Raw genomic sequence first — 25,524 nt, forward strand, 5'->3', positions numbered from 1 at the left:
TTTTTTTATATATATATTATTTATTAAGTTATTAAATAAAGAAAAATTTAATTTTTTGCTTTTTTACTAGTAAAAAGTGGTTCATCGGCTGAAATGGTTCATCGGCTGATCAGCCTCGGTATCCGCTCGGGCTTCTTATCTCGCACGCACGAGCATCGCATGAGCGGCACAGAGCTCGTCAAGCCACCCAGTTCTATGTCTCCCGGTCTCGACGCCTGCGAGGCTGGCACACAGTCGCTGCAGACATGGCCGCGTCTCTGCGTTGAGTGGCTGTTGTGCGACGCCGTGTTGTGGAGGCGTTCGACTAGCCTGACGGAACCCTTGACCCTTTCACCCACTTCGAGTAAAGACTTATCTTATCGCAGCTGGGCTACAGATATCGCGGTGTAACATAATCCTTCGCCGAGGGATCAGCAGTAGCCGGTGCCATCTGGGATAAAGAGGCGCCTTTGTCCGTCGCGCGCGGTTTTGTTAAATCTTCAACTTCGGTTGTTGAATAGGTCAATCAATTGAAGATGCCTCTCATTGAGCGACCACACTTCACGCTCAAGGTGGAGCAGACACAGTCGGCCTTTGCTGAAGGGAACGCGCGGTGGTGAGTGATGAACTGCACGAATAAGACAGACTGTAGTCGATTGTGCTGATGCTGGATAGGACGAACAGAGATCTCGATCCCGTCCCTCGACATGCGCGAAAGTGGGGTGTTACCAGCTTCGTCTCGTACTGGGTGTCTGATGCTTTCAAGTACGCCCTGTCGAGTTTTGAAGGGTACAAGATGGTGAAACTAACAATGCCAAAGCGCTGCGACATGGCAATTCGCATCGAGTATCATTGCAATTGGTATAGAGTTCACCAATTCCATGCCTCAAACCCCCACTAACGGCCATATAGGCCTCACATGGCGCGAGTCTCTCGGCATAGTCGCCCTAGCATTCTTCATCATCTCGTTCGTGATTGCAGCAAACGGCGCAATCGGTGTCATTCACCACGCTCCTTTCCCCGTGCTCGCGCGCGCCTCGTGGGGTTTCTGGGGCTCCTACATCGCCATCATCTCGCGCGCCATTCTCGCCATCTTCTGGTTCGCCATCCAGAACATGAACGGCGCAAATTCAGTCAAAGTCATGATTTCAGCCATATGGCCGTCCTTCCTCACGTTGCACAATGGCATCCCTGAATCCCAGGGTATCGAAACGAACACCATGGTCAGCTTCTTCCTGTTCTGGTTGATCAGTCTGCCGTTCTTATGCATGCATCCGAATAACCTGAGGTGGCTTTTCATGGCCAAGTCAGTCATTGTGCCAATTGCGTGGATTGCGATTCTCATCTGGGCCTTCCGCTCTACGGATGGTGGAGGGGTAATGTTCAATCAAAAGGCAAAACTTTCCGGAAGCGCATATTCATGGGCTTTCCTTTCGAGTTTGACTTCGGTCATTGGCAATTTCGCAACGCTTTCCGTCAACCAGGTACGTTCTTTTCCTACACCATCATCTTTTGTGCTGATCATGTTGGATAGGCTGATTTCTCCCGCTACTCCCGCGTCAGCGTCAAGTGGCAACTCATCTACGTCCCCTTCTTGCCCCTCGTATTCACTTTCATCGCCTTCATAGGCGTTGCAGCAACATCCGCCGGAGCCGTCAAATATGGCGAGCTCAACTGGGATCCCATGGCACTCATCTCCCATTGGGACAATCGAGCCTGTCGTTTCTTCGCCGCCTTTAGCTTCGCGCTTGCAGCACTCGGTGTGAATATCTCAGCCAACTCACTCTCGGCAGCAAATGACTTGACCGCACTCTTCCCACAATACGTTAATATCCGCCGAGGTCAGCTAATCTGCGCGGTTGTTGCTTGGGCGCTGGTCCCGTGGAAGATCCTCAAGAGCGCGGGCAGTTTCCTGAACTTCATGTCCGCGTATGCTGTTTTCCTCGGCCCAATCGCTTCCATCATGGTCTTTGACTTCTGGGTTATACACAAGGGCAGATATGACACGCTTGCTCTGTACCAGCCGCACGGAATCTACCGCTACACTGGGGGCTGCAACTGGCGCGCCATTGTGGCTTTTGTCATTGGCGTTGCGCCTAATCTACCGGGCTTCATTCAGTCGATCAACCCTTCCATTGATGCTGGAGTTGGCGCAAGACCATATAGCTTTGGGTGGCTGCTAGGCTTCACAGCCACCAGTGTCGTCTATGTGGTGCTTGAGATGTTTGTTGCTCCTCCTAGGGAGACATTTGTTGACAAGGCGGTTCTGCCGGATGAAGTATATGATCAGCATGGTTATGTGGATGAGGGTGTCAGTATTGGAAGCGGAGAGGAGAACAGGACGGAGAAATCTGGGTGGAAAGCTAGATTGGACCGCATCTTGTAGGCCAAGTGCGGGACATCGAGATGGACGAGTCAGAATGACTGAATCGAAGGGTAGAGACCTCCGCTTAAGTATACGTAACCGGAGAGCTACGTCGTTACTCTTGAAACTCTGATATATCTTCTCATGTGGTGTTGTAACTAATGCCCTGCATAATATCAGCGTTGTCGTCCGCAAAGCTGGCATGTGCCAAGGCTTCCTTTTGTGAACATGCATGATAGGTCACTGTAGGCCGCACACTCAATGTAACGATTCCTGACGTCTATCTTGGTCTTCGAAAATCTCTCGCCACGAAAGACCTTGGTGTGGGCGGTGTGAAATGTGATGACACCAGCGACTATCGGTCAAGGTGTCTCTTGGCAACATACTATACATTCTTATACATTGAGTCAGCGAGGACGCGTATACAGCATAACAACCAATGTGCGATGTGTACTCTCAATATGAAGTGATGTGGTCAGCATGAGATTCCCATCGGCACCTGCCAATCTATTCTCCCCGACTCGATCTACGTTCGGGCTTTCCCTATCCAGCGCCCGACAACAAGCCCAACCTCCCAACCCTCACATCAAACCACAGATCCTACGATCTCTAACGAAACAAGTGGGACCTTGAAGACGATCTCATGGTATATTGAGCATATTCAGAAGATATTCTGTTTCTGTGTAAGATGACGCAACATCCCAGAGCCGACATATGCAAGCGCGGTGCGCGCATCCTCCGCGTTTTCTCCCCACCTCATTCTCCGAAAAGCACTTGTCTCACGCCTGAACGGCCTCCACACACTCAGGCTCACTTGGCTCCCCTAGTCCCTACGCATACGCATGCACAGCTTTCCATTTCAATCCAATCAAAATCCCTCCTTGTCACGTTTTCTTTGTCTTAGTCTAACAACCCCGCCTGTCAACCCAGAATGATGCCGCAGGCAATGCAACACTGCTCACAGGGCTGAGCGGCCCTGCAGTAAGGCTTGATCCAATGACGTTCTTGTGCACCCAGATGGCTGAGACTGACACACGTCTTGAACGCGTAAGCGGGTCTGCTTGTCATCTCTGGGTTTGTACGCTTCTGTCAAAATGATAGACAGCTTGGGAGCCAAGGCGCTGATGAGCCTCTCGGTACCCCTCCGGACAAGGCTCTTTATGACGAAGTCGCAGCTGATGTGAAGGCGCCCAATGAGAAAGCAGGCCGCGTGTGTTGGTGCTGCGTGTATTTGAACGCTGTTACGTCGCGTAGGTTTGGGATTGCAATCCACTGTTTCTCAGAGACTATCGGCAAGGCTGAGATTCAATTCGACTCTGCTACACCCAATCTGTACTTATAGTTACTGTTTCAAACACAAGAGCAAAGAGCCGGAATTTACAAAGACGAGACATACCCAAGATGAAGTTAAGCTTCAGCACCATTGCAGTTCTCGCTGCACCCATCGTTGCGCAAAGCACTACTCCTGCGCCTACCACGACAACAACAGACGCCTGGGTCGGCCCACCATGGGCAACCACCGACATCGCTAAATGGTCCTCTGTCTACAACTCGCTCGTATCAGAAGGCAAAATTCCATCCACGTTGACGGCAGCACCATGGCCAACAGGGAGCTGGGGCCCCGGCTCAGGGCCATGGGGCGGGCACGGCGGTCCAGGAGGTCCAGGAGGTCCTGGTAGACACTGGGGAGGTACGTGCCAGCCACACCGCTCGTCATTCAGTCAAGACCCCTCTAACAACATTTATAGGACCCAACGGCCCTGGCCCCTGGGGCTCGTCAAACTGGGGACCCTGGAGCGACTGGTCTACAAAGTCGGACTGGCGCTCTGGCCCCTGGACCGCCTGGTGGGATGGCAGCGCGTGTCCGCCTTCAGAATGGCCTGGCTGGACTGCTGGGCCTTGGAGCACGAGTGCGCCATGGACGTCTTGGAGTGGCTGCTCGGCGAAAACGACGTCTACGAGTGTGGTCACGACGACGATTAGTGGGAGTGTCGTCACTACGACGGCGTTTGGACTGCAGGTTGCTGCTGCCCAAGGAACGCCTGTTGGCTCGAGTGCTGGAGGCGTGCCAATGGTTACTGCGGGGATGGGCATGGCAGTTGGGGCGGCGGTGCTAGGGCTTGCTGTTGGGTTGTGAGAGGTACTACGGTGAAGGGCGAAGAACGGAGTTTGGAGTTCATTGAACGCATTACATGGGTTGGGGGTTGGCTTACAAATCCACGGTACTGCATAGGGCTCTGTGATCTACTATGGGATAACGCTCGTTAATGAATATCATAATGTCTTTGGCAAGTTGCTTCATGATTACATTGGTATATCTATCGTGATGTTGCCGTCCGACATCTGCTACTTCACATCTGGCAACCGTACCGCGATGTCGCCTGATTGTGTGATGTACCGCACCCACGGCAGCGACGGATATTGCAACTAGTAACACGTTAACGATGATGCCACGGGCTATCTGAGTCTTGAATGCACTCACCTTTGGTTCAATGATCTTTAGGTACCGCACCTGAATACCAGATGTCGTGAAGTACGGGATCTCGAACTTGACGTTGATGGGCCGCTTCGCCTTTCCAGCTCCCACTCCACCCATGCTGCCACCAAATCCACCCATCATACCACCGCCCTTCTCGTCATCGCCACGTACAGAGGGCAGACCGAGCTCAGCGCGCATGAGGAACTCCTTGCCGCCACCAAACTGCTTGATCTTCCATACTATCGAAGAGGTTTCTGGGGCGTAGTGTACGCTACCAATGTTGGTTCGGAAGCGCGGGCTATCTGCGTCTTCTGGTACGGGGATGGAAATTTGGACGTTGTTGGCAGTGCTGCGTCGCTTAAACTGCGCTCTTGCCTATACAATGTTAGTTGGCCGCTTCGTTTGGGCCATGGCTTCAACATACCTTCAACATGTATTCTATCCTGCTGCCAGAGTGGCTCTCTACTATGCACTCGACCCAGATCAAAGGCTTCACTTGTGTGTTGAGTCGGTAGCTCATCAGCTCAAACTCACCATCGGGCGGAATGAAGCTGATGGTCCTGTCGTTCTCAAATCTTGATAACCGTACACATTGGTGGAACTTGACATCCTCCATCTCGACCGCCTTGCCCCGCGTCGCTCTTCCGGTAGTCTCGAACATGGCTTTGTCGTTCAGGCCTAACCGCAATTCTGGCATACCAGAGAGGTAGCACTTCATCTTGACCGCACCCAGAATCTCAGACCGCAGCACGCTGCCGGTAGCGGAGACGAGGAGGTTGAGCGATTCGACGACGTCGAGGAAGACTTCGTTCTTGCGGTAGCGGATGCCTTCGCTTCGCCAGCTGACGGCGTTTGTGACTGCGATGGGCGGCCGTGCTTGGACTTCGAGCTTGTGCGACTCCTGTGTGATGTACCTGCGGAAGGCATTTATTAGCCTGAGGCACACGCTGGCATTGATGTAGAGCATACTCTTGCAAGATCTTCGTCTCGGTTGTTTGCGGATAGCCAAAGTCCATCATCTCATCGAGCAGCTCGTAGATGACGACAAAGTTGTCTCGTATACTCTCCTCCTCCAGCTCCTTGAAGTACTCGGTGAAGACCTCGACGATCTTGTGCAGGAAAAGCAGAATCTCGGCGGCATTTGTGTTTCGCTTGGTGATGGCGAGGAGGTAGAGGTTGTTGTGGCGGATGTAAAGGTAGTTGATGCCTTCGTTGGAGAAGCATGGTGGGACGGCGGAGCTCTCTTCTTCGGCCTCGCTGAGTAGGATGGGGAACTTCTCGACAGCTGACATGGGAATGTCTCCGCGGTAGTTGCGCGCCAGAAGCGTCTATACGTAGCAATTAGCATGCAGAGCGCCTCATCGATGAGTACCCCACGAGCATATGCATACCTTGCCCTTCAGGTCGAGAAAGAACACCGCCGACGCCATGGTGAAGGAGGGAGAGTAACGGTAGGAAGAAACAAATTCGCTAAGATTGGCTATCGACTATTCATTATGCGCGGAGGAAAGGCAGTCGAGGGGGATTTGGCTGCTCTGGTCTTGTTGTAGCGGTGATGCCGTGGGCGCAACCCACAAATCTGGCCAAGAGTACCATCCGCGCTAACCCTTTCTAGCCGTGCCCGCCCGCACCTCTACTCGGAGAACCTTACTCTCCGCAGGCCACTTTCTCTTCCATCTCCTTGTATGTCGGATCTCTCCCTCTTGACCACTCCAAGTCAGCGCTCATGGTCAGTCGAAATGGGTCACCCTCCCCTGAAAAAGACACGTCCAACGGCTAGCTTCTTTGGGCCCAACAGTCAGAGCACCGCCTCAGTATGGAAGCCAGTGATGCAGTCAATGACTTTCGCATACTCCTAACATCTGATTCCTCTGTATCGCCTCTCTTCAACCGTCATGTCTTTGTGCAAACTCTGTAACAGTCTATCTATAGCGAGATTGTACCCACCAAACGTCTATCCTCATGCCGAAAACCTAGCTGCACTAGAGGCTTCCGCAAACGACTGTCGACTTTGCAAAATGATACACTGGTGTATAGAGCGGGGCGGTGAGCGCGAACACCACCCCCAATTGAACTTCGAAGGCGCCTCCGACGAGCCGCCATCTTATGGTGAGCACGAGGCGCGCGACAAGTGCGCTGTTAAGCTACAGATTATCCCAGGTCATTGGAATGCAATAAAACCTCAAAAGGGCTTCACGCATGTGGGCATCTGGCTCATATCAAAGTGGATGACGGCTGATTTGACCCTGTCTGTGGAAGAAGGTACCATGAACCTCCCCCCCCACCCATCGATGTGGAAGCAATTACTCACCAAGGATCTAGGCGATGAACTGGGAATGAAGACCGCTATAGCCGGCGAGCAGAACTCCTTCATATCTGGCCGTGTGTTGGTGAACGAGACTCCTCCACAGGCCCACTTCGACGTCGCCAAACGCTGGCTCGACCATTGCGAAGCCAATCACAGCGAATGCGCCGGTCATAATTCCAGGTTGGCAGAGCTACCATCGAGAGTGATATGTGTGGCTGAAGAAGGCCAGGATCCCCACTTGGTGAGTGGGAATGGTGAACGCGCGCGCTACGCTACCCTCAGTCATTGTTGGGGTCGGTCCACAGCAACAATCACGACAACGGAAAGCCTGCGAAAACGACAGGATAGCATACCCCTTGAAACAATTCCGAAGACATTCAAGGATGCTATTTTAGTTTGCCGCAAACTCGGGATGCCGTATCTATGGATAGATAGTCTTTGCATAATACAGGATGACAAAGACGATTGGGAGCGTGAATCTGGTCATATGGGCTCTATTTACTACGACAGTACCCTTACGATCGCTGCTACCGACTCACCAGACTCCTCAAGGGGGCTATTTATCCCAAGACGTCCGTACGAATACTGCTATTATGACATAGTAAGGCTGCCATCCTCCTTCGGAGACCATAAGGGCCAAGCTTATCTCACTGCATCCACCTGGGGCGTGTATGGCCCACCAGCTAGTAATGTCGAGAATGGCATTTTGCAAACCAGGGGCTGGGTAATGCAGGAGAAATATTTGGCACGAAGAACTCTGCACTTCTTGGCTGGGCAGATGGTTTGGATATGCTGTGAGAGGATCCTCGGGCAGAGCGGCTTCAATGAGTCTCTCAAGAACTCTTGGAGAAAGTCTCCCCGTATGCAAATGAAAGCTTTTGCCATGGGGTTTGAGCGGTCGTACAGATTCGCGGACCTTGGTGAAGACCGCAGTGACTATGATGAGTCCGATGGCGAGGACGAAAGCAACGCTGTGAAGGCTGAGGACCACAGCCCAGATGAGAAGGGCGTGGAAGAAGACTCTGAAATGACCTCGGAACCATCACACTTCGTTACGATATTAAGCTCTCCCGAGCACGGCCGTGCCTCCTATACCGTCGACCTACGTGACCCTCAATACCAAAACAATTCCCCGCTCACCATCATCACGCGTCAAATTGACAACGAACTCTACAACTTCCTCGATGCCGCAACACGCCAAACCATTTACCACGTATGGTACTCTGCAGTCGCAGCCTACAGCGAGCGACGACTGACCTTCGCGTCCGACAAATTACCCGCTTTAGCTGGTATAGCGTCCCGCGTTCAAGCAATCACACATGATCAGTATCTTGCGGGTCACTGGTGCAGGGAACTTGAACGCAGTCTGTTCTGGCAGACCAGTACGGAGCCTGATACGTGGACGCCTGCCCGAGTGAAGAAGTATAGAGCACCGTCCTGGAGCTGGGCAAGCATAGATGGGTCCACGTCGTTCGATTTTGCGGATCTGGCGCCGGGTGAGGACCGTCCGGCGTCGGTGGAGGTACTAGACGCCAGCACCAAAATTGAAGGCTCCAACCCCTTTGGCTGTATTACAAGCGGGAAGATAATCATTAGAGCTAGTGTTGTCAGGGCTACGTGGAACGCAGAGAATGATGGCTGGATGTTGAACGGTACATTCGCAGGCCCTGTTGAAACACAACACGGAGACCTTAAATTCTTAAGCCGCAATGGCCCCAGCGCGCAAATCGCGGGTACATGGCACTACGACGACGTTTTGAACGGCATCATGCCCGGTCCGCCGCTCACACCGTCTGACTCATGGGATTCAGTTATCCTACCACGGCGTGTGCCAAATGGCCACTTCATGTCCACGGCACATAAAAACAAACAAGTTCACGGCGAGGACTTGATGGAGACGCCCTTTTGGAAGAGGGGCACGTACGTGCCCGAGGAATTGGTGCTAGTCAAGGGCTCTGTGAGAAAAATTGAGGAATACTATTGTGAAGAGTGGGGTGAGACCAAAGTAGAGGTTTTAGTATTGGCTAAGGCTGGGAGAGAGGGAGGGGAGAGCACGTTTCGGAGGGTTGGGGTGGGTTTTTTTGGAAGTTGGGATGCGGAAGCTGAAAGTGTGGAAGTTTTGACCGTGGTGTGAGTAGGAGCGTTCTGGTTCTCACAGTTTCGAGCGCACTGTAAAATGATGAGATTGAGGTTCACGGATCGAATCGATATTAGTCCCGAAGAATGAGTAGGATATAACTCAAAGTTCCACGCTAGAGCAATGCTCGCTGAGTGTCCTTGGATCGTGTAGGTGTGCGTTCTATTTTACATTTATGTAGTTTAATATATGTCTCGACTGTATTATAGAGTTTTGATATATCACGAATAGTTATCACATAAAAAGTAAGCTACTCAAAAGCTGGCAAACCCCTCTACCAGTGATTTCCATTTTACATATCAGGTTGTAGCTCGTGTAATTCTGTATGAGAGGCCCGTACTAGCGCCCTCACAACATAAAAAGCATTGGCCATCGCTAAATTTGGAAATTACGCACACAAATAGTAACAAAGCAATGATGAATATGAAAAACAGTTTCAAATTATTATTATCGCCGGAATTCCTTCAAAGAGTACCCTGCGAGATCTGAGGACAACTGGCTATACAAGCGCGAGGAGAAGACTCTAGTTCCTCACATGAAGTAGTCATCACCACCCTCCGCATCGTCTTCGAACACTTTTACTAACAGAAGCTGATTCTTTTGCTCTTCTGTCAGTCTAGAACAGTTTTGCATATGTTCCACGATGCCTCGATTAACAAGTGCCTGTGGGATGAGCGACTGGTGCACACACCACCGAACGGGCCGACTGTACTGCTCGAAGCGATTAGCAAAGAATATAGAGGCTCTAGTAATCGCTGAGAATAGCAACGTTTTGTCTGGGTTGAAATCGAGGACTCGAAGGCGCGTGCACATATATGTCGCTGCTCGAAACCCGACGTTATCGCGCTCGGGTAAGTGTTCGAACGTTCCAATCGTATCTTCCAGGAGATTCATGCCAATTCGAACAAGTAACAGCCGCTCAGGGCCATTATAGGCAGTTCCCACGACGCGTGCATGGAGGATGTAATGCAGGCCGGAGAGGAGTAGAATCCAGCCTTCCATTTCGCGACCCAAGTCATCAAAATCCAACAGGAGAGAGATTTGTTGCACTAGACTGTGATGTAATGCTACGTGCATATGAGCGTATTCGAGATTTTCCTGTGTCCCTATGGATATGATGAGGGCGTTGAGGGTAGCCACGGTGATCAATAGGGCCTCGAAGGGGAATTGTGACCAATCTTTTGTTGACCACCCGGACCAAGGGGTACGATCTGTGTTAGACGCATTGGTCATGTTGCGGACTCGATCGTACAATCTAATTGCAGAAACCAATTGGCCTTGATCAGCGAAGTGATTGGCGAGTTTGATCCTGTGGGCGATATGTATGTAGATCTCATACATGGTCGGTTCTGCAACATTGCGTGGCAACGCAATGGAGGTTTCTATACGGCGTGCCTGTTGAGCGTCAAACGACCCAATAATCGACACCTCGTTCAAAGGACCGTGGAACATGTCGAAACAGTCCAACAAAGCTTGCATCCAGTGATGAGGATAGTTGGGATCGACGTGAACACGGATTTTGAGGCCGTTAAATCCCTTCATCGCATTGTATAGTCCCTGGTTATCCCCAATGAAGAAAGCTCTCGGCATGACGCGAACGCTATTTATCAATTCCGCCATTCGAATTTGCGCGAGAAAGGCCACGAAATGCTCCAACTTTATAAGTACAAGTTGTCGCTTCGGCTGTGAAGCAGGAGAAGGACGGATAATGCGTTCGCCGTTAAGACAAAGCTTAACACGTACCCGCATGATTCCTTCAGGAACTGCGTAGTTGGCCTCAGGATCGATGATAGTCATTGGTATCAAGATGCAGGCCCAGGGCAAGACTAAGTGCACATCGTCCATGTCAAATACGATCCACTTGTTCGCCAGATCAAGGTACGCTTTGGCCATGGCGTGGATCTGCTTATTCGTGCGAAGGATGGCAGTTTCCATGGTAAATCTGCGTTCAAGCGTAGAAAGCTCTGGAATGTCAGGGCGATGACGGAGGCGTGGTCCGGGATTGTCTGATGTACCCAGCAACTCTTCGAGCACTGCGTTCATGAGTTCAGGGGGGAGGTTTTCGAACTCTGTCGGATTGTTCATGTTGTGATTCGACATTATGGCGTGGTGAAGATTGGCTGTTGATGAAGGTGCGGTTGAGATGCGAATGTGTTTGATAATGTTTTGACTGAGAAGAGCTCCATGAATGACTTTTGTATGCGAGAGATAGTACGCATTGTTAGTGAAGTATGTCCGGTCGTTGGTGTAGTGAGGTAACTATGGACTGTTGGAGGTCTCGAGGCAACACTGTGAAAAGGCTCATCCAGTAATATCGGATACAGACTTTCACAGTGTTGGCGACTTGGTGGAAGGCGTGTTTCGCTAAACCCTTGGTGTGTCGTTAATCACATCCGACTCGGAAATAAAATCCCAGTAGAGGAGGCCAATAATTGGTTACTGTTCCCATAGTTCCATGTCGCATATTGGATGACTATGACTGCCAGATATAAGAAAATTAACCGGAGCATTCGATGCTCTTGAGAACCTCATAGAATAAGGACATGCACGCAGTCCAGATAGCTCTTGGCTGGCAACGACTGATGAAAAGTCGGCGAAGATTTGAAGGAACCCGATCGAAGTTTGGATAGATATCATGAGGAAATAAAATACTCTGGAATTTGTAAACAGGCATGCAAAGGTTGCATTGCATCCAGCTGTCTCTAAGATAAGATGGGCTTTATACAAGAATATATGGAAATACAGATTATCGTAGTCGCCGTGTAATTATATATAACGAGGTTTTGTAGCTTACTATACGAAGGCGTGTTAGAGGTATACGTCAACTCAAATATCCTTTGTCGACACAATGATCCTTTGTGTTGACACGTAAGTTATTATTCTAGCAAACACAAAGACCTTGTTTTTGGTTTCCAGCGAATGCCAATTGATTGCCATGGTTCAAGTTTCTCCGCGATAAAATGTGATGCACACAATGTCTTGAAGTGTGATTGCTCGTATTGAGTGGGGCGAACTCTGCACCTGCAAGTCGATATATTTCTTGGTGCACGTCTTCAGCCTATCGTCGCATTGCTCAGCTATGCCGGGTTCTTCGGTGCTGTGCGTCAAAGATGTATATTTTTTGTAGCTATCTCTTCCCCGCTCGATGGTACGGACTTGAGCTGGGCGTAAACGCGAGACTTGGTTGCAAAATATCCTTTTTAGAGTTTACCTTTGTCGCTGTACGACTGCAGGTCACAAGCAGTCGAGGGAGGAATCTAAGGGAGGGATTAGTGCGATCTCGTTAGAAGCTATGATCGCCAACCTAGCTGATGCGAGAAACTCGCCGATGGGTCCAACGAGATCCACAGATGACATGTCCCGTGCATTGCGAGTCACGACCTGTTGTTTTGAACCCCAGGTTTCGCCAGGATAGCCCGTGCAAGGGTCGCGTCCAATGTGCGGGGAAGCTTGTAATAGGGCCGACGCCTCTTTCATCATCCTCAAATCAACCAATTACGATGTCGTCGCATGCAACATTTCATCACCAAGGGCGGGACGCCTTGACGCCTCACAGGGGACGGAACTTACCATGTGGGTATATGTAGTACATCGGAACCTTTGTGGGCAAAATCACTTGAATGCGACCAACCCACCTCACCTTTCGTTGTTGCCCACATTTGAGAGAACCGAGTTCTCACCGCCACGATGTTCGGACCGTCAAAGCCGTATTTTGGCATGACGGGAAAATGGCTCACATTCTGGGTTACGGTTGCGTGTGCAACTGACATGGTGAGCCCGTTATGTACCGCCTAGAAATACACGCTCTAACAACGGTCCACAGACTCTGTTCGGATACGACCAAGGTGTCTTCGGTATGGTTTACACACCACTTAGCTATGATGCTTCGCTGATTCGATTTGCAGGTGGTGTCATCATCACTCCTAATTTCCTCGACCAGCTTGATCTTGTTGGTAAGACGTCGTTGATCAGCACCGTGACGGCTATCTACGACATTGGATGTTTCGTTGGTGCTCTTTCTGTTTGTGCAATTGGCGATCCGCTTGGGAGGAAGAAATGCGTGCTTTTGGGAACTACGATTATGAGCATTGGAGCGATCATCCAAACCGCCTCGTTCGGCGTACCAGAGATGATTGTGGGAAGGATTATTGCCGGTATAGGCAATGGCATCAATACGTCAACAGGTAAATATGTTATGTGTCTGCTCTCGCATCATGCACTGACAAGCGTAGCACCGGTTTGGCAAGGCGAGACATCGAAGGCAAGCTGGCGCGGCAAACTCATTGTCATTGAGATGATCATGAACATTGCTGGTTTCTCATTGTCTAATTGGGTCACATATGGATTCTCGTAGGCACAGAACTCTTCTAGTCGACTTCTACTAACAATCAACAGCTTTGTTGGAGGACCAGCTGCATGGCGCGTGCCTCTTGCTTTCCAATTTCTGTTCATCTTCATCTTATTCGGAACGGTACCGTGGCTTCCGGAAAGTCCGCGCTGGCTCATGGCAAGGGGACGCATCGAAGAGGCAGAAAAGATCCTTGCAGATCTGGAAGCTACCGATGTCTCCGATCCATTTATCATCACACAGTCAAAAGATATCCAGTGGGCAGTGCAGTACGAGAAGGACCACGCGGTGCGCTGGCGTGACTTGCTACGCGGTCGGACTGGCGACCAGGCAGGAACCCACACGATTAGAAGAATGCTTCTTGGAATGGGTACCCAAGCTATGCAGCAGCTTTGTAAGTTGAGGCTTGCTCTGATTACTTATGGATGCGCCACATCTAATGCGTTTCTAGCCGGCATCAACGTCACGTCATACTACCTACCAACTGTATTGATTGAATCCGTGGGTCTAACAAACAATCTCGCCCGTCTGCTCGCCGCATGCAACTCCGTGTCCTACCTTCTCTTCTCCTTGATCGGTATACCTAACGTGGAGCGCTGGGGACGCCGAAAGATGATGATGTACGCTGCAGCGGGGCAGTTCTTCTGCTATACGATCATCACAATATGTATTCGCTACAACGAACAAGATGCACTGCCGATCGAAACCCGGAGGAAGTGGGCAGAAGGGTCAATTGCGTTCTTCTTCCTGTACTATGTCTTCTTCGGCATCGGATGGCAGGGTGTGCCATGGGTATGTCTAAACAGTTGAAGTTAGAAGTAACGCTGACACGAGTAGCTTTATCCCACCGAAATCAACTCCATGGCGATGCGAACTAAAGGTGCTGCACTTGGAACTGCAACAAACTGGATCTTCAACTTCATGGGTGAGCTTGCTAGGCAATGTACCCCAAGCAACCCAGCGCTAAACGAATTCCAGTCGTCGAAATCACGCCTCCAGGCATTGAAAGCCTTAAATGGAAGTTTTACATCATATGGACGGTCTTCAATTTTGCTTTTGTCCCTATAGGTATACCACTCGTTAGCAAAGTACCCCGACGACCACGCTGACACCCATTTAGTGTACTTCTTATACCCAGAAACAGCTGGACGCACGCTAGAGGATATAGATCGCTTATACGTCGGAGAGACACCACTCCTGATCTTCAGAGACAAAGAAGCCATTGCCGAGAAGCGCCCGGAAAGATTCATCCAGCATGAGGCAGCCGAAGTCAGACGACACAGCAGCGTCGTTCCGGCGCATGTTAGAGCTGCAAACCAGGCTGTTCGAAAGAGCAACGATGAGAAGGAAGATGGTGGCGATTATCGCGAGAGCGTGTGAGTTGCACGGAGACAAACGTCAAATCGGCCATGATAGGAAAATATGCTTCTAATTAGACGCTGTACGATAACGAATATTACAACGGTATGATTTGTTGGATTTGATATTTGCTTCTAATTCAATATCGCCGTTTTACGATCTAGATCTCCATCCCTTACAGCCCGAACTGCGCTGCCCCCAACGTAGCATTAAGGTCCATCTTCAACAGATTACCCGCTAGAATCTCCTCTTTCCTCTTGACCAGATCCTCTACATCCCAATTCGACGTTACAAACCTGCCACTCAAGAACGCCCTGTCCAGCCCGTCCCACGCTGCAAGCCACACTCCGACACCACCGACTAGCTCCGGTGTATCGAGAGCAAATTTCTTGAACATATCCTTCATCATTTCAGTGTCAACCATGCCAGGATGCAAAGCCACAGCGACTACATTGGGGTTCTCGACTGCGACGTAGGTCATGAGTTCGAAGACGGCAAGCTTAGACATGCCGTAGGCACTGAAGGTCGGGAAGACTTCGTACGCGGCGCCGGTAGTAAGAGTCACGATTCTGGCGGGAGTCTCTGGGGAGGGGAGCTGCTTGAGGAAGGACTGGGTCATCAGGAAGGTTCCGCGGATATTGAGCGTCTGCACGACATGTTAGATACAGAACAGGAAACATAACTATTCAAGCAACGTAGGTATCATACCATTTCTTCCCACCATGCTACGTGATCGACATCCTTGATCGGCGCAATGGCTTTGAAGATCCCAGCGTTGTTGACGAGCACATCAGCGTGACCGTACTTCTCTTTTACTTTATCGAAAAGAGCTGCGACTGACGCCGGATCTGCAATGTCCGTGGACACGGAGAGTGTCTCAACATTTGGGTGAGACGTTGCAACCAGCTCAGCGACGTCTTTGAGCTTGTCGGCACTCCGCGCAACAAGTACGATGGCTTTAGCACCCGCAGCAGCGAAAGAGGGTACAAAAGCCTGAGCAAAATTAGCTGATGGTTCATTCTGGGTTCATAAGGGATTTACACGAGCTCCTATTCCTTGGCTTGCCCCGGTGATGATCACGACTCTGCCCTTCTGCGAGAGGGAAGCCTGCGTGGGATCAATAGCAGGGTATACATCGCGGTGTGTAGTTTGCACAAATTGCTGGGCTTTCACAAAGTGGTCCACTGGAAGGTCATTCATTGTGATGTTTTATATGAAGTGATCAGGGACAGAATTCATCCAAGTGTAGTAGTTGCTGGTAGAAAGGAGTACTGAAGGCTTTCCTTGCGTAATGGTCAAAGACACGGCAGCAAGAGTTTTCATTTTATATTGTAGTAAACTCCTTCACTCGAAAACTCTGCCATGAAGATGTCAGAGTGCAATTATTTGTTATCATGCTTATAAAGAATAGTGCATTAGAGACTGCATTAGAGACTGCATTAGAGACTGCTTACGTCACCCGCTTTGTGTATGAACTCAAATCAAAAAGATTTACCGTGGCGACAATGTGTCGCTCTGTTCTTGCCGTGCAGACGAATGGTTCATATATGTTAAATCTGAAGACCGCAGTTTCCGTAGTGTGGTAGTAGGTAGCTGTTTCGATACTGTTCATTGATGACTGTTCATTGATGGCACGAATTGTTGGTTGGAACCACACACCGCGCGGCATACCACTTCCGCTAGATTATTAAAACTACATGAGTTTGGGGCTACGAATCAAAGTCCCTCGCAACGACTAGTAGAACCTTGACCTTGTACTATCGCTAACACAAGGTGGTGTTAACGCATGTGCGAGCTGATGCAGATATATATTGTGCAGCTTGGTCAAGGCATATGACTCGTATACTCAGCCACAGTGCCTTGTCATGACTCGTTCACCCATAACTGCACAGAGGCTCAAGCTTTCCTTCTTCAAAGATTCTCATGGACTCTGTCTGCGCGCGTTCGAGGTTGAGTTCGTCTGCCTCTGTATAGCACTTGATGATGAATGTAGGTCTGCGTTCCTTTTGAGGCAGAGGGGCAGCATTATCGTCTATCCAATGAGCATGCGCTCGTTTCGGCTGACGCGCTCATCACGCTGACACGCTCCCAACACAATCCACGCCCATGCCCTTTGGACTGCGTGACCATAGCACGGAATGTCGTGATTGTAGGCTCACCAATGCGCTGATCAGACGAGGGTGCGGCCGTTAACAGCAGGTCCATGGGGCGCCACATCTGCCGCGCCCGGGCAAGTCGAGCGAGGCTCGCACGAGTGTGGTGTGATATCATGTTGGCGGCGCTCCTCTTTGGGCAGCAGATGAGCGTCTGGGCACTGGACGCGCTCTAACCCCCACAAAACTAAGTGTACAAAGTCTTTCCGACTCTGCTGGGCTGGCTGTTGAAACAACTCTCACAACTCTCTCTCGCGCAAGTGTTTGTAATCTACTACTGCGAACGTTGAATTGCAAAGAAAGCGCAATCGCCAAGAAGACCCAAAGTCCAAGCACCAAAATAGCACCAAGGCAACGGCAACGACTATCCCTACCCGCCGTAGTAACCCGAAGTCTAGCCCTACGACTAACTACGCTTGCATCATCTCGCATCTGCGCCCAAGCCTAGCCGCGGCCGCAGTGAGTACACCCTTGCTGAACTGAAGAGCACGCGGCGCCACGCAGGCAGCCGCGTTATCATATATGTTCCTACTGCTCCCTGCTGAACTGCGCTGATTTGAAGGTATCAAAGAAACAACTAAACATCTCCACGTGCCCTCACCCCACACGCAAAACAACTACCTGGCCCCACATCCGAAACTTTACAAACAAAAACACATCTACAACACCTTGATCTATCTTCTTCAAAGCAATCGAACCATCTCGCTCCTACACACAGCCCCCGCACATACCTTCAAGATGGCCCTCTCAACACACGCAATCAGCCAGATGCGCCGCTACTCATCACAACTACCACGAGACCCGCACTACCGCCTCAAGGCAACACTCGCAACCGGATATGTAGTCTCAGCTCTTGCCCTGCCGTTTGTACCGCCACTACTGGAGACGAGAAGGGCGAAGGCGGACGGATCCTACCTGACGAGGTAAGTCTACACCATTTTGAAGCCGTGACGCTGCTATTGGCTGGAAGAAAGCTCTTCCGGCTATAGTGGGTGTAACTTTTGAAGGAGATATACTAATATCCAGCAGGGAGAGTGCCTACTGCAATTCACATTATCTTGGCTTCGCGAAATAGACCCACTTTCTTGTACGTTCCTGTCCGCCGAGCCGTGTTGACTGTTTAGAGACTAACATCTGCTGCAGCTCTCTTCTACCTTTCGTCTTCCAACGCAGCATGTAGCATTGCATCACGCACCTGCATTGTAATCACCTCATACCCGGCAGTTCCTTTTGTGTTTGGCGTTTGGTTGCATATTGGCGTCTATGGGCTTGTCCACCTTGGAGATTTGGACATAGTAGTAGCATGTAACGGGCATAGCTCGCGTGCATTACCATGAAATGAAACTGTTCCCTTAATACAACGTGTACACTCGGCTATAATTGTGTTCGTCTTCACGAAATCGTGACCTTCGAGGACTAGCCAGAAGTAGTAATCTTGGAGCTTTGCAGAAGTTCATGCAGTTTCATGTTGGTGCGACGCCATTGGCCAAAGCGGGCCCCGCGTTGTTGGCGCCGCCCCTCATGGTTCCTTCCATGTTCCCTGCAGGCAACATGTGAAGCTCGACAACTTGAAAAGATAGCGTTTCTCCCTTACAACCACGCCAAACATTGTGCAGCCCTCTATATTAAGACGACAACCACGTGTATCTTAGGAGAATATTCCTAGGTATGTATAGTCCCTTATGTGAACACGCTCAACGCCTCGAGGGGCTTGTCACTGGCTCAACTACTGACCACCGAGCTCTAGAGGTAAAAACGAATCGCCCCATCATACTGCGAATGGCGTCTGGCCTCCTAGGTACCACAGGCCTACGCCTCCCCAACGAACTTGCCCTCCTAGTAATCGACCACCTCGCGGACGATAACAAAGAGCTATGCACGCTCGCTCGAACATGTCGCGGCATGCAGCACCTCGCCGAGGAGCGCATCTACAAGACCATTGAGCTTCTCTCTGTCAAAGACCTCCACGCAATTATCGAAGCCTTCACACGCCGTCATGATCGCGTTCGCGCCGTTCAAACACTCAAGATTCTGTACCAATATCGACCGGGAGATTTGAACGACAGCGAAGAAGCAAGGACAAGATTCAACGAGTGCGTGGCGCATATGATAAACCTCAGGGAATGGCATATCGAGAGTCCTTATGACAACTTCAACTGGGCCAAGGCGGGTGGGCACGAGTGGGTGGAGCGCGATATGATGCGGTTCCAGGGCGCCCTAGAGGCCGCATGCGTGGACGGCCCCAAGGAAGCAGAGCGCATGCTAGTAGAGCGGAGAATGGGCAAGAACATTGACCGGACTGTTGGCCTCGCTTTGCTAGAGACTTTGACTATCCACTCACACGGCGCCGCCGAAGACTTTTGGGCTCTCGATGGCTTCGACTGCCTTTTCCGACACCCGACCCTCCGAACTCTCCACATCTCGTGCGTTTCTTTGCCCGCCGAAGGACTACCTAGCCTTGTATCACATGTCAACAAAACGCCTCTCACGACTTTGATCTTCGACGAGTGCGAGCTAGAGCCTAAAAGCCTAAAAAGCATCCTACGCACGCCCGCAAGACTAAAGCATCTGACTCTCGGCGAGAATGTCTTCAACGTCAACCGATCTAGACGCCCTAATCCCAAACTATCAAAGAAGGCAGGCGCATCGTTTGAAGCCCTAGCAGCAGTTGCGCATTCGCTTGAAAGCCTCACCCATCTTGATCCTGGTTGGCGAACAGACTTTTCTCCACATGTTCTGCGTAGCATTCGCCCGCCTGGCGAAGGCATGCGGAATTTCCACTCCCTCAAATATCTGGAATGCGACACGAGTTCTTTCCTCCACCAGGGCGCCATCATGAATCGCGACCTTGCCCCACCCAACCTAGAAACACTCCGACTTCGCCGACACTGGGAGGTTGCGGTCGACTTTTGGGACCAACCGCCTGCAGCTGATCACTACGCGGCGCTGCCTTCTTTGAAAACCCTGGAACTGTTGCAGTCTTCGTTCATCTGGTTCGAGTTGTCACTCCCAGACTACATTTGCCAAGCAGACCGCATTCGAAATCGGCATGCGTGTGCGTACAAGCTGTCCAAGGCTGGCATCAACCTCAAAATGTCGATCGAGATGCATCGGGACCCCAAGCTGATACCGCCGTATCTGCATGGCGAACTTATTCCGATTGTTCACTGCATATACGACGCAAGTGTTGTTGGCTTTCATCGACACATCTCCGAGACGTGTAACGTCGCCAATGATGTCGCGGACTACCCGGGAATTGATCATTCACCCTCTGATATACACGTCTTCGCATCCCGTGAGCCCACTCCTCCAATCGAGTACAAAGGCATTGCTGAACTCAGTGCTGCCGCCGCACCTGATAAAGCTACCGCCATAGGGATAGCCACCGAAGATGCACCCGAGACAGATCAGCTTAGCGATGCAGACATCCATCGACTAACAGGTGAAACTCGCCGTGCTCTCCAACAACTAAAGCTCAAGTTCATTCGCCAACGACGCTCAGGTAGAGCTTCGTCAGTTTTGTCCTTCATTGACGACGACGACGATGACGACGACGATTCTGACGGCCTCGACGATGAAGAAGACTTTGAAGTAGATGATCTTGATGAGGACGCAGACATGGATCTAGAGCTCGAACTGGATGAGGATGGCTTCGAAGACGAAGATGGGATTCAAATTTACGAACATAATGGGCAACTGTACATTGAGGTGTATGAACCGGAAACGGATGATGAGGACGAGGAGGACGAGGCCATGGAGGGTGTACAGAGTACTAATGATGATTTGGATTGATCTGGTTGGATTAGCTTGGGTGACACAACCCTGGCGTTTTATGAGTAGGACGTCGATGAATACTGCATTGGGATGCGGTGGGTATTTAGTGGGGAGACTCTCAGCATAGCTAGTGTTAAGATTCGCCATATATGGGTGCTTGAAGGAGAGTCCTGTTCTCACTGCCGCCGTACATACGAGGTAGACAGTTTCGCTATTCACACTTGATCTCATTCTCTGAAATCTTTAGTCGGCTTCAACTGTCTGAGAATTAACACTTTCTGAGCATATATCCATGCTGAATCTTTTAACATACTCTTTCAATTCTTCAAAACCTGTAGTAATTACCGTTCTAGTTTCTTTTTTTTAACTTCATATCACAATGTGCGCTTTTTCGCCGTCGCATTCGCACGCGTCTCTCATCTTCACTTTCACTTGAGCAACATGCAAATTTACCTGCGACATGAATCTACAAAGAAGGCCTAGCTCCAAATAGGTTACTATTGTGAGAGGTGCAAGCGTTTGTCTACTGCCTGCATGTAACAACCCACCACTCTCGGACTGTTTGACCACCATGCAACCTCCAACAAGCCCGAGGGACTGTGACTCGCCGAGTGCGAAGAACAGAAAACGCGTCGCAGAACCTCTCTCGCCGCCCGCGCCTGCCAACGATAACGAGACACCGCGCATCCTCCGCCGTCATCAGCATCGCCATCGCAACGTTGCCGCCGCCATATGGGGCCCCGACATCGCCTCACCCAGGACACCTGCCGCTACCTCTCCTGCTCTGAAGCAGCCCTTCAACATCTACAAAGCGCTCCTCCGACATCCGAACCTCTTCTTCCAATTCGCACTTCGCCTACCATACCCCGCGATCATTGACCTCTACGCCATCGATAAGGAGTTTCATTACCGCCTCAACAAGTATAGCGTCAGCCTCATCCACGACTATGCAAGATACCACGCCCCACTCGCCGGCTACATCTTCAGCTGGATACTTTACCCTAACCTATGCATCTCTGATCCAATGCTTCGGCCCATGGATGGGCGTGAGTGGCTTGCGAGAGACGTACCCGGCTTCCGATGGATTGGCATGGTGCTCTGGCGCGAGCGAGTCGTGAAGTCGATATTAACGAGGCTGGCAATCGAGGGCCACAGGGTGCCAGAGGGTACGATAGGCGCATTGATGAAGTTTTGGTGCTTGATGGAGATGAATACGACTGCACTGCGACAGGCATTTCTTCAAGATGGCGACATCTGGACAAATGCGGATATCATCAACTTGCAGCTCTTCCTCGTCAAGCTGGATATGCGCTTCGCCAACCCGATACTGGGCAACGGCATCTGCGAACTGAGTCACATGTTGCTCACCCAGAAATCGCTCAGCACACTGTGGAAGATACTGTGTGGGAAGTTGGAGTTCGACTACGACGAGACTACCGAAATGGTCGTGCGCACCTACCTCACCGAGGATCTAGACATCGACGATCAGCCCTGGCTCGATGACGAGGTCGACACTGGCGTTCCCGAAGAAGAGTGGGGGATCTTGTGCCGCGAAGGATGGCAGATGAATGGCCGACGCATGGAGCCTGCTGTTGATATGGTCATCTCTGAGGGTATCAGAAGGGGCCTTAATGTGCATCAGCATTATTTGGATTTCGTCCTTTACGGATATGTGGATCCATGCACGGGGAGGAATCTGCCGGCACCGAGACATCTGAGGAGAAACAACGGTGTGGTGATGCCGAGAGAAGGGTGGCCGGGGAAGCTGTTGAGTGATAGAATGGTTGAGAAGTTGGACGACGAATTTGGAGTGCGTAGGCTTAGGAATGAAGATGAGATGGATACAAGCAGCTAATCATTAGGCTGCAGAAAGAGAAATAAGCCATATTCATTTCTAAAGTACTTTAGACTGAATTGAGAAAAGTTTGAGAATTTCGTGAGAGAGGGTGAGAAGAAGAATTCTTTTTGCCCATTTTCGGGCATGGTACACGCGTTATGATGGAGTGCAGAACCGTTCATTGTCGTAATAGAGAGCTTAAATCTTTACATCCCCTTTGTCTCCATCTATAACGCTACTAATAGGCCTTCTGTCCTTTAGCGCACGTGTTTTGTTAAGTAATCATTTGCTAGATGTATACTGATCTGCTGACGTGGCCGCGCAGACCGGTCAGCCGGGTTTAGACATCACAGTGTAAGTGTGGGGAAAGTTGCCCCGCTATAATACACAATCGCGGACGACACAGCCGCATAAAACTCCAATTCATCAACTACACTCGTTCTCTTTCATATAGCCAGGGTTCGACCTCTTTCGGATAGTTGAAATGCTCTGCGCCACTTGTGTATCGATGTTCCAAGGACCCCCCCAAGAAGGAACCCATCATGATAGTTTCCATAATCTTGTAAAAGCAGCGGAGTTGGGCTGCAAAATCTGTATTTTCTTACAACGCCTTCGTGAAAGCGGCAGCCCAGATGAAGTTGGAGAGGAGAGTCGACCATTTACCACCTTCATCTTTCAATGTCGCGATGGAAGATGTTTGATACTGTTTCGTTCTACAGCATTATGGATACAGAGCCAGAAGGATGCAATTATCGACTACCACGTCTCAAAACCTGGACCAACACCCCATTGGTGGCCAGAGTTTCTTGACAAAATGAATCAAGATCTCAGAACCGAACCTTGGAATGTCAGGGAGGATAGTTTCCCTACAAAACCTATCCCGAAAAATACTGGGGACATAGAAGTGGCGAAAATCAGTTCAGCATGGTTGGATGCGTGTCGACACCATCACGTAACTTGTGAAGCCATCGATGAGGCACGCCAATCAGACTACTATCCAAACAGGCTCCTTGATATTGGCAACCTTGAGTCTCATATCCTTCGTCTGATTCACACCAAAGAGGAATTACCGGCTAAAGGCAATCGATATGCCACATTGAGTCATTGCTGGGGCGACGATGTCTCGTTCATTAGACTGACCGATGAAAATATGGCTTCACTGAACAACGAAATAAGGCCACAGTGTCCCCCCAAGAGCTTTACGGACGCGGTGATTACTTGTCGGCGCCTCCGTATTAGATATCTTTGGATTGACAGCTTATGTATCCAACAGTCTGGACTGGGGTCGGAAGTGGACTGGCAAATTCATGTCGCGATGATGCATACTATCTACGCCAATGGCGTGCTGAATTTGGCTATAGCTCATGCTTCAAGCCCAGACCAAGGCGCCTTTGTTGATAGAGACTCATCATTTATCAAGACAGCGTTTGTCTATGCCCCTGTCAAGATGAATCTTCGAAACCCAGATGTCCGCATAAACGTCGGCTACGTGGGTGAGACACAAGAGGAGATATTGTTGATTAATAATGGCAAGGGCAACGCAGGTCTTCAAGAGGAAAGTTGCATTTTTGACGAGGGACAATGTTGCCTCGTGACAATATCTGTTGGGCGGTATGATTCTTCAACCAGCCTTTTCAGACAACCACTTTTTAAACGCGGCTGGGTGTTCCAAGAGCGTCTGATGACACCTCGAATGCTCATATTTGGGGATGATCGAGTTTATTGGGAGTGCCATGAACGAACTCTCAACGAATACCTACCCACAGGCTTGCCAGATTCAGCGAAAATCTTCGATGTTTATAAGGAGTATACATTCTCTCTACCAAGTGTCGTCCTCCGTTCCGAGCCACCAGATATCTTGTCAAAGGACGAGCTATCTACCCTCCACGTCCATTGGTACACTCTAATGGGTTACTACTCAAGGACCGAGTTGACTTACCCGGAGAAAGACAAATTGGCTGCAGTAGCAGCTATTGCAAGGCGATTTGGTTGCGTGATTCCTGGCAGGTACTGCGCTGGTTTGTTTGAATCTGATATTCCTATTGGGTTATTATGGTATCAAATAATTGCCGGTAGACATGGACGCGGGAACAATCCCAATTGGACATTCGGGATCTTGTTAGATCAGGACCGAAGCCCTAGATATCGTGCACCCACGTGGAGTTGGGCTAGCGTGGATGGCAGTACGATCTTCAACTCAGCTAGATACGCACACAAGCGCGGGCGTATCCATTATCGCACTCTGGCCAATGTTGAAAGCATAGCAATCGAACTTAAAGAACCTCGGAACCCCTTTGGTCAGGTGCTCTCCGCCGAGCTTGTGATCCGCGGTACAATTATACAACTGCCTGCGGTTGAGCTAGATTGCCTTATCAACAGCGATTGCTCGGGCGATTCTCAGGGGAATGGCTCGTACCAAAATCTGTTGGGGCTTTGTATCATGGACGCGGAGCAGCAAGGCGATGTGCATCTCTATTCTATAGACGGTATAATCCTATCGCACGTTGGCTTGGACACGTACAAGCGTATAGGGAAGTTCAAAGGGGACGGATATCCAAATAGCGGCCCCTTTCCGATTGAAGATCATGAAAGGAGAACGATAACAATAGTTTAGGGGATAAGGTGTGTTCAGGGAAAGCAAAAATTGTCTGGGAATTGCAAGAGTTGTTACTTAAGATCTTATCGTTATGGGTGTAAGTGAACATTGGACAGGCTACTATACACTAAAGATCGAAACGATTGAATCGTGGCTTGATTCTAATAGATCGTGGAGTTAAGGGAAATT

At 50.3% G+C, this 25,524-nt stretch overlaps 11 protein-coding genes across 11 annotated transcripts; 8 read left to right on the forward strand and 3 right to left on the reverse strand.

Annotated features, from left to right (window-relative positions):
* The first annotated feature begins 457 nt into the window (after positions 1–457).
* K460DRAFT_363879 (uracil permease) lies at positions 458–2,516 on the forward strand. The gene is made up of 5 exons (XM_040932906.1): positions 458–595; positions 655–744; positions 800–840; positions 892–1,463; positions 1,514–2,516. Exons 1-5 carry the CDS (start codon positions 516–518, stop codon positions 2,363–2,365), a joined length of 1,635 nt encoding a protein of 544 aa, XP_040790423.1. The 5' UTR covers positions 458–515; the 3' UTR covers positions 2,366–2,516.
* A 1,229-nt stretch (positions 2,517–3,745) lies between these two features.
* K460DRAFT_374837 (uncharacterized protein) lies at positions 3,746–4,481 on the forward strand (the record flags this gene model as incomplete). The annotated part of the gene is made up of 2 exons (XM_040934705.1): positions 3,746–4,034; positions 4,093–4,481. 2 exons carry the CDS (start codon positions 3,746–3,748, stop codon positions 4,479–4,481), a joined length of 678 nt encoding a protein of 225 aa, XP_040790424.1.
* Positions 4,482–4,690: 209 nt separating this feature from the next.
* On the reverse strand, positions 4,691–6,253 carry K460DRAFT_279848 (putative AP-1 adaptor complex subunit MU; the record flags this gene model as incomplete). Its single annotated transcript, XM_040928357.1, has 5 exons — positions 4,691–4,771; positions 4,827–5,198; positions 5,248–5,737; positions 5,793–6,151; positions 6,215–6,253. The coding sequence occupies 5 exons, from the start codon at positions 6,251–6,253 to the stop codon at positions 4,691–4,693; spliced, it is 1,341 nt and encodes a 446-aa protein (XP_040790425.1).
* Positions 6,254–6,500: 247 nt separating this feature from the next.
* K460DRAFT_363884 (HET-domain-containing protein) lies at positions 6,501–9,523 on the forward strand. Its single transcript, XM_040932907.1, has 2 exons — positions 6,501–7,085; positions 7,146–9,523. The coding sequence occupies exons 1-2, from the start codon at positions 6,719–6,721 to the stop codon at positions 9,263–9,265; spliced, it is 2,487 nt and encodes an 828-aa protein (XP_040790426.1). The 5' UTR covers positions 6,501–6,718; the 3' UTR covers positions 9,266–9,523.
* A 276-nt stretch (positions 9,524–9,799) lies between these two features.
* Positions 9,800–11,368, reverse strand: K460DRAFT_426717 (uncharacterized protein; the record flags this gene model as incomplete). Its single annotated transcript, XM_040938258.1, has 1 exon — positions 9,800–11,368. The coding sequence occupies one exon, from the start codon at positions 11,366–11,368 to the stop codon at positions 9,800–9,802; it is 1,569 nt and encodes a 522-aa protein (XP_040790427.1).
* Positions 11,369–12,955: 1,587 nt separating this feature from the next.
* On the forward strand, positions 12,956–14,987 carry K460DRAFT_307511 (general substrate transporter; the record flags this gene model as incomplete). The annotated part of the gene is made up of 9 exons (XM_040930071.1): positions 12,956–13,039; positions 13,092–13,122; positions 13,174–13,452; positions 13,501–13,618; positions 13,664–14,010; positions 14,068–14,408; positions 14,454–14,541; positions 14,595–14,684; positions 14,761–14,987. Coding segments are annotated over 9 exons (1,605 nt in total), but the record flags the coding sequence as incomplete, so codon positions are not given.
* Positions 14,988–15,040: 53 nt separating this feature from the next.
* On the reverse strand, positions 15,041–16,331 carry K460DRAFT_333315 (NAD(P)-binding protein). The gene is made up of 3 exons (XM_040930874.1): positions 16,017–16,331; positions 15,684–15,968; positions 15,041–15,621 (listed from the first exon to the last, which is right to left on the reverse strand). The coding sequence occupies exons 1-3, from the start codon at positions 16,173–16,175 to the stop codon at positions 15,151–15,153; spliced, it is 915 nt and encodes a 304-aa protein (XP_040790429.1). The 5' UTR covers positions 16,176–16,331; the 3' UTR covers positions 15,041–15,150.
* Positions 16,332–17,501: 1,170 nt separating this feature from the next.
* Positions 17,502–18,480, forward strand: K460DRAFT_363886 (uncharacterized protein). The gene is made up of 4 exons (XM_040932908.1): positions 17,502–17,587; positions 17,700–18,051; positions 18,158–18,215; positions 18,272–18,480. The coding sequence occupies exons 2-3, from the start codon at positions 17,867–17,869 to the stop codon at positions 18,201–18,203; spliced, it is 231 nt and encodes a 76-aa protein (XP_040790430.1). The 5' UTR covers positions 17,502–17,587; positions 17,700–17,866; the 3' UTR covers positions 18,204–18,215; positions 18,272–18,480.
* Positions 18,481–18,515: 35 nt separating this feature from the next.
* Positions 18,516–21,197, forward strand: K460DRAFT_64915 (uncharacterized protein). The gene is made up of 2 exons (XM_040938591.1): positions 18,516–18,794; positions 18,876–21,197. Exon 2 carries the CDS (start codon positions 18,908–18,910, stop codon positions 20,918–20,920), a length of 2,013 nt encoding a protein of 670 aa, XP_040790431.1. The 5' UTR covers positions 18,516–18,794; positions 18,876–18,907; the 3' UTR covers positions 20,921–21,197.
* A 276-nt stretch (positions 21,198–21,473) lies between these two features.
* K460DRAFT_277332 (uncharacterized protein) lies at positions 21,474–22,757 on the forward strand (the record flags this gene model as incomplete). Its single annotated transcript, XM_040928175.1, has 1 exon — positions 21,474–22,757. The coding sequence occupies one exon, from the start codon at positions 21,474–21,476 to the stop codon at positions 22,755–22,757; it is 1,284 nt and encodes a 427-aa protein (XP_040790432.1).
* A 796-nt stretch (positions 22,758–23,553) lies between these two features.
* K460DRAFT_333325 (HET-domain-containing protein) lies at positions 23,554–25,442 on the forward strand (the record flags this gene model as incomplete). The annotated part of the gene is made up of 4 exons (XM_040930875.1): positions 23,554–24,180; positions 24,316–24,534; positions 24,607–24,811; positions 24,863–25,442. The coding sequence occupies 4 exons, from the start codon at positions 23,554–23,556 to the stop codon at positions 25,351–25,353; spliced, it is 1,542 nt and encodes a 513-aa protein (XP_040790433.1). The 3' UTR covers positions 25,354–25,442.
* Positions 25,443–25,524: the final 82 nt, after the last annotated feature.

Source organism: Cucurbitaria berberidis, assembly GCF_010015615.1.
Source record: "Cucurbitaria berberidis CBS 394.84 unplaced genomic scaffold K460scaffold_2, whole genome shotgun sequence".
Classification (NCBI taxonomy): Eukaryota; Fungi; Ascomycota; class Dothideomycetes; order Pleosporales; family Cucurbitariaceae; genus Cucurbitaria; species Cucurbitaria berberidis.

What these genes read in the sequence shown, in the direction of transcription:
- K460DRAFT_363879 (XM_040932906.1), top strand. Translation starts at nt 516, where the DNA reads ATGCCTCTCATTGAGCGACCACACTTCACGCTCAAGGTGGAGCAGACA. An exon ending in GCTGAAGGGAACGCGCGGTG is followed by an intron (nt 596 to 654) that starts GTGAGTGATGAA and finishes GATGCTGGATAG; the next exon opens with GACGAACAGAGATCTCGATC. An exon ending in TGGGTGTCTGATGCTTTCAA is followed by an intron (nt 745 to 799) that starts GTACGCCCTGTC and finishes ACAATGCCAAAG; the next exon opens with CGCTGCGACATGGCAATTCG.
- K460DRAFT_363884 (XM_040932907.1), top strand. Translation starts at nt 6,719, where the DNA reads ATGTCTTTGTGCAAACTCTGTAACAGTCTATCTATAGCGAGATTGTAC. An exon ending in GACCCTGTCTGTGGAAGAAG is followed by an intron (nt 7,086 to 7,145) that starts GTACCATGAACC and finishes CCAAGGATCTAG; the next exon opens with GCGATGAACTGGGAATGAAG.
- K460DRAFT_333315 (XM_040930874.1), bottom strand. Translation starts at nt 16,175, where the DNA reads ATGAATGACCTTCCAGTGGACCACTTTGTGAAAGCCCAGCAATTTGTG. An exon ending in GCCAAGGAATAGGAGCTCGT is followed by an intron (nt 15,969 to 16,016) that starts GTAAATCCCTTA and finishes AATTTTGCTCAG; the next exon opens with GCTTTTGTACCCTCTTTCGC. An exon ending in TAGCATGGTGGGAAGAAATG is followed by an intron (nt 15,622 to 15,683) that starts GTATGATACCTA and finishes CATGTCGTGCAG; the next exon opens with ACGCTCAATATCCGCGGAAC.
- K460DRAFT_363886 (XM_040932908.1), top strand. Translation starts at nt 17,867, where the DNA reads ATGGCCCTCTCAACACACGCAATCAGCCAGATGCGCCGCTACTCATCA. An exon ending in GACGGATCCTACCTGACGAG is followed by an intron (nt 18,052 to 18,157) that starts GTAAGTCTACAC and finishes AATATCCAGCAG; the next exon opens with GGAGAGTGCCTACTGCAATT.
- K460DRAFT_64915 (XM_040938591.1), top strand. Translation starts at nt 18,908, where the DNA reads ATGGCGTCTGGCCTCCTAGGTACCACAGGCCTACGCCTCCCCAACGAA.